This window comes from Myotis myotis, unplaced genomic scaffold, assembly GCF_014108235.1.
Source record: "Myotis myotis isolate mMyoMyo1 unplaced genomic scaffold, mMyoMyo1.p scaffold_m19_p_45, whole genome shotgun sequence".
Taxonomy (NCBI): Eukaryota; Metazoa; Chordata; class Mammalia; order Chiroptera; family Vespertilionidae; genus Myotis; species Myotis myotis.
Genome location: NW_023416352.1, coordinates 1,076,178 through 1,085,913, shown reverse-complemented (window position 1 = coordinate 1,085,913; position 9,736 = coordinate 1,076,178). Strand labels below are relative to the sequence as shown.

Here is a 9,736-nt window from a genome sequence, read left to right as displayed (position 1 = left end):
GGATGAATGAATGACAGCTATACTGTGATTGCACGGGTGGCGGGGGGCGTGGCGCCAGGACCAGCTCCTGAAGGGCAGGGCTGCTTGCACAGTCACGTGACGAGCGCGGCCGGTGCGGGGCAGTGAGCGGCGGCCCTGCGGGGCAGAGCCCCGGCGGCCATTTTGCGGGGCGGTCACGTGGCGCGACGCACGCTCCGCGGGCTGCTCACGTGACCGGGGGCGTGCCGCAGCCGCCGGGGCAGACCCGGCGAGAGGCGGCGGCGAGAGCGGCGGTGATGGACGGGTCCGGGGAGCAGCCCAGAGACGGGGGTGAGGCGGGAGGCAGGCGGGCGGGAGGAGGGCGAGCCCCCCGCCGGCCGGCCCCCCCGATCCCGCCCGCGGATCCCGGGGCGTGCGATCTTCCACGCTCTCCGGCTCGGAAACTCCCGGGTCGGGCGCTGCCAGCCTCCAGCCCCCTCCTTCCCCGAGGTCCCCTGGCTCTCTGGCCTCCGCGCCCCGATCCCTTCCTGCCCGGGGCTCCGGGACCCCCGAGAAGCCGGGGACCCCAGAATTCAAGCCCCCGGGGCAAGCCCGGGCTTGTCGCCGGCGCCACTTCCTGGTGGGAGGGGCGGGTCTCCCCGGGGTCCCCTCGGGCCGGGATGCTTTCAGGGTTCCCCGAGTCTCCCTTCCCGGAAGAGTGTGGGATGCGGGCCCAGGCTCCCCGCCTTTCTCCACCAGGGACCCCGTTGTCCGGGCCACCAATCACTTCACTTTCCAGGGACCCAGGGCCCCCCAGCACTGACCTCCATCAGGGGCCATGAGCCCCCCCAGGGCCCTCAGAACCCATGAGTCCAGGCACCTCTTCCCTCCTCTCTCCTCCAGGGCCCACCAGCTCTGAGCAGATCATGAAGACAGGGGCCCTTTTACTAAAGGGGTGAGTGTGAGGTCGATTATTGTGGAGCGGATTTGAAGCGTGACCCCCGCCCCCCGCCCCCCGTGCTGATGGTGCCCCCTCCTCCGTTCCGCCTCCAGCTTCATCCAGGATCAAGCAGAGCACATGGGGGGAGAGGCGTCCCAGCTGCCCCTCGGGCCCAGGGTGCCCCAGGATGCATCCACCAAGAAGCTCAGCGAGTGCCTCAAGCGCATTGGCGACGAGCTGGACAGTAACATGGAGCTGCAGAGGTGTGGCCCCCGGAACCCAGGAGTCCCAGCTCCCGGCCCCCCCTTCCCTGAGGAGCACTGAGTCCAGGTCCACTGCCCCCCAGTTCCTGCAGACCTGGGGGTCCGGCCCGTCACTCAACTCAGCACTCTGACTCCCAGACCTCCCCTCCCCAAGGATCTTTAAAAAAAAAAGAAAAAAGATTTTTATTGATTTCAGAGAGGAGAGGGAGAGAGAGAAATATCGGTGATGAGATGGAATCATTGATGGGCTGCCCCCTGCATGGCCCATACTGCACAGTGCCTGGACGACCTATGACCTCCTGGTTCATAGGTCGTCGCCCGACCCCTGAGCTGGGCCGGCTGGGCCCATAGGATCCTGAAACCCTCCGTCAGGGGGTCATTTTCATTTCCCCACTGTCCTAAATGTCCATCTGGTCCCTTTCCCCTGCGTTGGCTTCTTGCTTTTCGTTTCAAACTGGCCTTGGGCCTCAGTTTCCTCATCTTTGGTCTATGGGGCGGGTGCCCCAGTTTGCATGCTCCGCCTGGTCCCCTCCGCCACCGGCTCCCCTCTCTCCTGCAGGATGATCGCGGCTGTGGACACAGACTCCCCCCGAGAGGTCTTCTTCCGAGTGGCGTCTGAAATGTTCTCCGACGGCAACTTCAACTGGGGCCGGGTTGTCGCCCTCTTCTACTTTGCCAGCAAACTGGTGCTCAAGGTGGGTGGCTGCAGGGCAGGGAGCCCAGGAAGGCTCCCCTCAAACCCGCGGGGGACCTGGGAGGTGTGGCGTCAACCCCTGTGGCAACCCAGACGGGCCGAAGGAGATAGCTATGAGCCCGCTGTCTGTTCCTTCATTCATGTGTGCATCCAACAGATATTTACTGGGCCTACTATGTGCCATCCTGTACTCTGCACCCAGGATGCGGCACCAAACAAAGCGGGTTAGGTCCCTGCTCTCAAGGCGCTCGCATCGAGCGGCGGGTGCTGAGAGGAGTAAGCGAGGGTGGTGTGGTTTGGGACAAACGGACCAGGAAAGACTTCTCAGGGGAGGTGACATGAAAGCCCAAGTTGGAACGACAAGGAAGGTGCAGTGACATATAAGGATCGGGGGAAAGCATCTGGAGCGGGCACAGCAAGTGCAAAGGCCCTGGGGTAAGACCAGACCTTATGGGTTGAGGAGGCCCTTGTGGTTAGAACCGGGTGAGGAGGGGAAAAGGGTAGGAGATGAGGGCAGGTTTGGAGGGGCCTGACGGGCCACTGTAAAGACTTCAACTTCACTCGGAGTGAGATGGAGTGGTTAGCTGGTTTTATTTTATTATTATTGTTTTAAGTATGTTTTCATTGATTTTAGAGAAAAAGGAAGGGAGAGAGAGAAAGAGAGAGAAACATCGATGTGAGAGAGAAACAGCGATTGGCTGCCTCCTGCACGCAACGGAGGGGTGAGAGCCCGCAACCTGGGCGTGTGCCCTGACCGGGAATCGAACCCGCAACCTTTCAGTGCACAGAGGACGCTCACCCAGCCGAGGCATCCCCGCCAGGGCAATTGGCTGATTGTAAACAGGAGAGTGAGGTGACCTGATTTATACACTTAACATATTATTCCAGCGAGTATAGCAAAATGTTAATTGTAGAATCTAGGTTGCAGGCGTATGGTTGTTCACTGTGGAATTCTTTTAACTTTTCTCTGAAGATTCTCATGTTAAAATATTGGGGGAGGCCCTGGCCGGTTTGGCTCAGTGGATAGAGCGTCAGCCTGTGGACTGAAGGGTCCCGGGTTTGTTTCCTGGTCAGGGCACATGCCCGGGTTGCAGGCTCAATCCCCAGTAGGGGGCGTGCAGGAGGCAGCTGATCAATGATTTTCTCATCATTGATGTTTCTATCTCAATCTCCTTCTTCCTTCCCCTCTGAAATCAATTTAAAAATATATATATTGGGGGAAGGGAAGCTCAACAAATTGTTCTGGCCATTATGAGTAGAAAAAGGGATTATGGGACAGAAGGGCAAAAGCTGAGGAGCTGGGAGGGGGTACCTGTTATAGGTAGTCCCTGCAAACAATGACTGACCTGGACTCAGCTAGTAGCACTAGAGGTGTGGAAATATATATATATATATTTTTATTGATTTCAGAGAGGAAGGGAGAGGGAGAGAGAGAGAGAGAAACATCAATGATGAGAGAGAGTCACTGATTGGCTGCCTCCAGCACAACCCACACTGGGGATCGAGCCTGCAACCTGGGCACGCGCCCTGACCGGGAATCGAACCGTAACCTCCTGCTTCATAGGTCGATGCTCAACCACTGAGCCACGCCGGCCGGGCGAAATAGCCTTGTGTTTTGTTTGGGATATTGAGCTAATGAATGAGGTAGAATGCTGGCGGTGAGGTGAGGGGCCAGCAGTCACGGTGACGGTGGGGTGGGGACCCCAGGAGGGGAGACGCAGCGGACAGCGGGACGCGGGCGTGCAGGGGACTGGAGAGAGGCCGTGTATGGGGCTGTGGAGTCGTCCCTGGCCTGAAGGCCAGGAGAGCCCTCTCTGGGGACGTGACCTAGCCCCGAGCTCGGAGGGACCAGGGAACGTTCCTCTGGGTGAGGCCCATTTAGGCCCGAGTATCAGCAGGAGGCGCTGGTGGGCATGGGGATGGGAAGGGCATGAGGCCCCGGAGAGCGCCACCCACTGGACTGTGTTCCATCAGGGCCTCCCTCAGGCCCCCGGGCCCAGCTCTGCCTCCTGCTCCCCCGGGCGCTGGGAGCCGGGGAGGGGTGTGGGCAGGCAGCCGGCAGGGGCCCGGTCCAGGCGACATGTAGGACGCTGGTTCTGGCCGCGGGGGAAGGAGGCTGCGGGGCTGCAGGAGGAGGCAGAGCCGAGGAAGGGGGACCGGCCTGCCCCTGAGGCCCGCCCACTCCCCCAGGCCCTGTGCACCAAAGTGCCCGAGCTGATCAGGACCATCATGGGCTGGACGCTGGACTTCCTTCGAGAGCGGCTGCTGGGCTGGATCCAGGACCAGGGCGGTTGGGTGAGGCCCCAAACCCCTTCCCTTCCTCCGGAACCCCCCCCAGCCCACCTCAGGGGTGCCCCCGCCCTCCGCATGTTCACCTCATCAGACGTGGCCTGTAAATGCATTTCCTCACGTATCTGATCAACCCTTGGTCCCTCGGGGACCGGATGACCTTTTTGTGACCTTTGACCCGATGACCTCTGACCTCCCGGTGACCCCCTGACCTGCCGCCTACTTTCTGCCCTCCACTTCTTCTGGAATCCTCAAGTTCTGTGATAACCCTTTGACCCCAGCTCTTGAACACCTGCTAGTCTTCCGCCCTTGCCCCCGGCTCCCGCCCTCTGACCTCTTCCTGACCCCCTACCCCCCCCTCCCCCGCCGGAGGCTGCATCGCCGGAGTGACCGATGTCCCTGTCCCCAGGACGGCCTCCTCTCCTACTTCGGGACCCCCACGTGGCAGACCGTGACCATCTTCGTGGCCGGGGTGCTCACCGCCTCCCTCACCATCTGGAAGACGATGGGCTGAGGCCACCGGCCGCCTTGGACTGTGTCTTTTCTGCATAAATTATGGCATTTTTCTGGGAGGGGTGGGGATTGGGGGTCAGGGGCCTTTTTCTTACTTTTGTAATTATTGGGGGTTGGGAGGGGAGGGGTGGTTTCGGGGGGGGCAATAAACCTCTTTCGGGCCACACTCCTGCGTCTGAGTCACTGGGCCCCGCCCCGGCTGTCGGCTGTCGCAAGAGCCCAGGCTCCCCGCGCTGACACATGGCGCGGAGGGTGCCCAGCGCCCTCTGGGGGTCAGGGATGCCCCAGGTCCTGGCCCTGCCCTCCAGGAACCTGCAGTCTTGAGGGGGAATGGAGGTGACTTCCGATCACTTGTGTCACAACGTAGGGTGTTGACCAAGACACAGGAGCGCAGGGCTGCAGGGGGTGGGCGGGCGGAGGGCAGGGTGCAGGGGACCGAGCAGGCCCCCCCGCGCCCGGGAACCTCCACTATATGGCAAGTTGCACATTTACTGAGACGGAGCTGGGGGGGGGGGGGGAGGAGCGAGGTGGGGTGCTGATCGGACCTTGGGAAGACTCGGGGAGCAGGGGGAGCTACTGGAGGCAGGAAAGCTGAGAGGAGGCTAGGATAGGAGGGTCCTAGGGAGCAGACCAGGCCCAAACCTGTGTGGGGGCCACGGCTGGAGACGGGCTCCCCGGGCTGTGGGGGGGAGCGGCTGGAGGAGGAGGTGCTCTGCAGTCTGGCCTGGTAACTGGGTGGGGCGTCCAGAGCGGAGCAGGCCCCGGGGAAGATGGGCTCCTTAAGGCCTGGTGCCTGTAGACACCGAGAGAACGGGGATGAGAGAGGGAGCCCGCTCGGTCACAGGGTCGCGTCCCTTTTCGCCAGGCCCTGTCTCTTTCTAACTGTCCCCCTCTCTGTCCCCTTCTTTCTCTGTCTGTCCCCGTCTCTCTGGGTCTCTGTCCCTCGCTCTGTAGGTCTGTCTTCCTCCATACCCCAGGAGCTCCAACCCCCAGATGTCTGTCTGTCCTCCCGATCATGTGGGTCTCACCCCTTCCTCTCCTGCCTGAGGCTAAAGGTCTGTAGGCTGCTGCGGGAAACCTGGTGAATGTGTAACTCAGGCCCGCGGTGGCAGTGTGCCTGGGGCAGCTCCCCTCCCCTAGGGGCTGTTCCCAGAGTTTCCAAGCCAAGGGAGATCTGTCTGGCAGATAAGATAGCACAGAGGGGAGACTGAGTCACCGTCCAGAGCGGGGACCATACGGCCACAGGCAGCAGCCAGAAGGAAATAACGGGGGAACTAAAAAGGCAGTGAAGTCAGACAAAGCACACTCCAGGCTGCACTTTGGGGGAGGGGGCCAGACTGGGGTCAGAGCCATCAGGCCTGGTTCCCAGGGTCCGGGGGGGGGGGGGGGGGGGGGGCCGGGCAGCTGCTCATGGGAGATGAGGTCAGTCAGTAGCCCGCCCCCGCCCTCCTGCCTGAGCCCCTTCCTGAGCTGAGTTCAGCATGACTCAGCACTGCTGTGCTGGCCACTGGCCCAGACACCCCTGCAGGACCCCAGGCACCAGCCGGGCCCTGCCTCTCCCTGGTCAGGGGCACCCTGCCCCGGCTGCTCGGTGCGGCTCCAGGTAAATAGTGTGAGGGCCTGGCAGCCTCCCCGAGGGCACTTCCACAGGGTCCAGTCCGTCCTGTCCTTTCCCCCCACAACAGGAGGCTCTATCCTGGTCTGGGTCAGCTCCGCCTCCCAGACCCCAGCCTGGACCTGGCACAGTTGAAAAATGTACTTTGGCCGCAGACAGACGTCCCATCCGCAGGCCCCCCTGAATCCAGGGCCTCCCTTTGTGACTTAGAAGGAGCACGTGCCAGGCGAGGCAGGGACAACCTCAGAGAGACTGCTTCAGAGCCAGAGGGCACCCCAGCGTCTCTGGCTGCCCTCCAATCCTCTCCAGGAAATGCAGCCTCAGAGAGACCCCAAAGCTCCCCTGGCGTTTCACCCCACCCCATCGCAGCTCCCAGAAAAACAGTGGGCCTCTGAGAGGGCCCCGAGGCATTCCAAGGGTCCCAGACTCACTCTCAAGGGCTCTCCAAGACCCCCTTAAAAAAAAAACAACAACCCCTAGGTACTGGGCTTCCAAAAACACCCTTCTCCCCCAGTCTTGGGGTGACACCAAGGCTCTAGAACCCCTGCTCTTTTAATCTTGCAGCTCGCCTCTAGGGCCTAAAGACCCCCAGGAAGTTTCCAGAAAAATAGGTCTTCCACTGCGAACATTAAGGCAAAAGATAAATAAAATAAAGTAACCCCACCTTTCAGCGAACCCCGGGGCTCCCCTCCAACCCATCTTGCAGAGAGACCCCCAAGGTTCCAGAAACACCACCTCACTGTCTTCCAAACTTCCCAGTGATCTGGGGAACCCTCAGCTCCCAAAGCAGACCCCAGTAATTTGGAGGCCCCAGGGTTCCAGAAAAGCCTATGCTCCCAGAGAACCCCAGAATCCAACCTACTTTCCTGAGGCACCCCCACAGGATCAATCTCCAGGGCTCCCAGTGTCTCCATTAGTCTGCCTACTAGAGACCCCCAGAATCCCTTGACTACCCCGAATCAGCGCCCCCCCCTTCCAACCCCCCCCTTCAATTCCCCATTTCACAACAACCTCGAGCAACAGGCGCGTGACTTCCCCACCTCCCAGGCGGGGTCTGGGACTCCTATCTGCCCCGGATTGGTCACTGGGGGGCCCCAGGCCCTGCCCACCAGCACCACGGATTGGTCCATTGCCCCCCCTGCCAGGGGCCCCGGGGGCTATAAAAGAAGGCGCCTGGCCGCAGCCCCTCGCAGCGCACTCGGAGCTCCCGGATCTGTCTCTTGCTTCAACAGTGTTTGGACGGAACAGACCCAGGGACGCCCCTTCTTCCAGCCTCCGGCCACTCTCCTGCGTCTCAGCCACTCACCACCTTCAGGACCACCCCCGGGACCAGCCAACAGCGGTTTTGTTTTGGTTTTTTTCTACCTTAAACTCCTTATTGCCGGACAACCATGAGCTCCCAAATTCGCCAGAATTATTCCACCGAGGTGGAGGCCGCGGTCAACCGCCTGGCCAACCTGCATCTGCGGGCCTCCTACACCTACCTCTCTCTGGTAAGGGTCCCCGGGGCACCCCTGGCCCGCGTTCCCCGCCCCTGCGCACCTCGGGCTCTGCGCCCGCGGGGCCCTCTTTGTTCTGCTGGGCGGAGGGCGGAGTCTGCACACCCGGCCTGGCTTCCCGCTAACCACCAGTTCCCGCCATCTCTCCCCGCAGGGCTACTATTTTGACCGCGACGATGTGGCTCTGGAGGGCGTGGGCCACTTCTTCCGCGAGCTGGCCGAGAAGAAGCGCGAGGGCGCGGAGCATCTCCTGAAGCTGCAGAACAAGCGCGGCGGCCGCATTCTCTTCCAGGACGTGCAGGTAGAGAGTGTGTGGGCCCGCGGACTACATCTCCCAGCAGCCCCTGCGCGCCCACGGGGTGCCTGCGCCCCCCGCCGTTTCGACGCTGCGTGGGCTTCTGGGAGATTTTCTGATCCGTGTGGGTTCTTGTTGTGGCTAGAAATGGAGGCGCAGCGTGGTCTTAGGAGCGGGGGTAGGGGGGGGGGGTGTTAGACGTCTCTCAGGCTAGGCCCTTTGCCCCTGCAAATGTTGGGGGATGTAGTTTTTAGTCCTTTGCGGGGTATGTGGCCGATTCTGAGCCTTCTGTCTGGCGCAGAAACCTTCCCAGGATGAGTGGGGCAAAACTCAGGACGCCATGGAAGCCGCCCTGGCCTTGGAGAAGAACCTGAACCAGGCCCTTTTGGATCTGCATGCCCTGGGTTCGACCCGTGTCGACCCTCATGTAAGTACCCCCTTTATCCGCATCTGCCCATCCCAAGACCTTCCCTGGAATGGAGTTTATATTCTAAGCCTTGGCCTCGCTTGGGCCAATTTCCTTGTGAACAAACGTCGTTCCCCCGTCTGTCTGTCGTTCCCCCGTCAGTCGCACTGTTATCTGCAAGTGTCAGCATTGTCTCTTCCTTCTCTCAGCTCTGCGACTTCCTGGAGAACCACTTCCTGGATGAGGAGGTGAAACTCATCAAGAAGATGGGCGACCACCTGACTAACATCCGCAGGCTGGCCGGCCCCCAGGCTGGGCTGGGCGAGTATCTCTTCGAGAGGCTCACCCTCAAGCACGACTAGGAGCCTTTGGAGCCCAGAGGCCTTTCCGAGGCCCCCCCTGCACCCCCTTGGCGTCTCTGGCTTTTACCTGAGCCTCTTCCCGAAACGACTAGCCATTCCTTTAACCACCCCGGAGCCCTCTCCCATGCATTGGACCAAATGAGACAATAAAGCTTTTTGCAACAGTTGGTGGTTTTGTGTGTGTGTGCGCGCGCGCGCCTGCACCCTGTGGGAGAGGAGGCGGGATCTGATTTTCGCCAGGCTAACGGCACTGGGCTGGCAGGGAGGGAAGATGGGATCTCGCCAGCCACCTGCGGACAGACGTGTTTGTAGCGGTTCTCTGCTCTGTCAGACTAACGGCCCCACCTCTAGGGTGGAGCCCGGACTCCAGGGAGGGGCTGTTGGCTGCAAACAGACACTTAAGAATACCAGACAGAAATCATACCCTTTTAGTCGCCAAGTGCGGGGCCAAACTGGCTCTTTCGGGGAGAAAGGTCTAGAATTGCAGCCCCTTTATATGGGTGAGTGGAGGATATTAGTACGTAAGTAGCCCATGGCCACCAGGAGGCACACCCAGACCTGACCTGCTCCAGGCTGCTTGCTGCCTTTACTCCAATTCGAGGCAGGCGACGGGGAGACACAGTCAGGTGAATCTGAGGGGCTGGGAGCACATGACGGGCACAAGCTGCTGAGCCAGGGATCGGGGGTCAGCACGGAAACAGGGAAGTGAAACGGGGCCAAATCATCCGAACGGGAACTGAAGAAATTTGAAGCTGAGTCCCAGTTACACAGTGACCCCCTGCCCTTCCCTGTTTGGGGTAGAACCCAAGAAGAAGTGGCTGCTGGACACACCTGTTCTTTCTGTCCACTCAGCACCACGTTCCTGCTTGTCACCCCACTCTGATGGCGACTGGTGCTCCTGG

The 9,736-nt window shown here is 61.0% G+C and overlaps 2 protein-coding genes across 3 annotated transcripts; both read left to right on the top strand.

The window, feature by feature from the left end:
- The first annotated feature begins 203 nt into the window (after positions 1 to 203).
- On the top strand, positions 204 to 4,724 carry BAX (BCL2 associated X, apoptosis regulator). 2 transcript variants are annotated; one of them, XM_036307257.1, is made up of 6 exons: positions 204 to 309; positions 862 to 913; positions 1,012 to 1,161; positions 1,721 to 1,856; positions 4,046 to 4,150; positions 4,554 to 4,724. In XM_036307257.1, the coding sequence occupies exons 1-6, from the start codon at positions 276 to 278 to the stop codon at positions 4,656 to 4,658; spliced, it is 582 nt and encodes a 193-aa protein (XP_036163150.1). In that variant the 5' UTR covers positions 204 to 275; the 3' UTR covers positions 4,659 to 4,724. The 2 variants fall into 2 exon arrangements, with proteins under 2 accessions (XP_036163150.1, XP_036163149.1); XM_036307256.1 differs by lacking the exons at positions 4,046 to 4,150; positions 4,554 to 4,724 and adding an exon at positions 2,490 to 4,039 and having other exon boundaries at positions 218 to 309.
- A 2,717-nt stretch (positions 4,725 to 7,441) lies between these two features.
- FTL (ferritin light chain) lies at positions 7,442 to 8,999 on the top strand. Its single transcript, XM_036307253.1, has 4 exons — positions 7,442 to 7,765; positions 7,926 to 8,072; positions 8,368 to 8,493; positions 8,682 to 8,999. Exons 1-4 carry the CDS (start codon positions 7,664 to 7,666, stop codon positions 8,832 to 8,834), a joined length of 528 nt encoding a protein of 175 aa, XP_036163146.1. The 5' UTR covers positions 7,442 to 7,663; the 3' UTR covers positions 8,835 to 8,999.
- The last annotated feature ends 737 nt before the right edge of the window (positions 9,000 to 9,736 follow it).

Excerpts from the sequence above, each read along its gene's own strand:
- BAX (XM_036307257.1), top strand. The coding sequence starts at position 276 with ATGGACGGGTCCGGGGAGCAGCCCAGAGACGGGG. Across the intron at positions 310-861 it reads GGAGCAGCCCAGAGACGGGG|GGCCCACCAGCTCTGAGCAG; the intron begins GTGAGGCGGGAG and ends TCTCTCCTCCAG. Across the intron at positions 1,857-4,045 it reads CCAGCAAACTGGTGCTCAAG|GCCCTGTGCACCAAAGTGCC; the intron begins GTGGGTGGCTGC and ends CCACTCCCCCAG.
- FTL (XM_036307253.1), top strand. The coding sequence starts at position 7,664 with ATGAGCTCCCAAATTCGCCAGAATTATTCCACCGAGGTGGAGGCCGCG. Across the intron at positions 7,766-7,925 it reads CCTACACCTACCTCTCTCTG|GGCTACTATTTTGACCGCGA; the intron begins GTAAGGGTCCCC and ends CTCTCCCCGCAG. Across the intron at positions 8,494-8,681 it reads CGACCCGTGTCGACCCTCAT|CTCTGCGACTTCCTGGAGAA; the intron begins GTAAGTACCCCC and ends TCCTTCTCTCAG.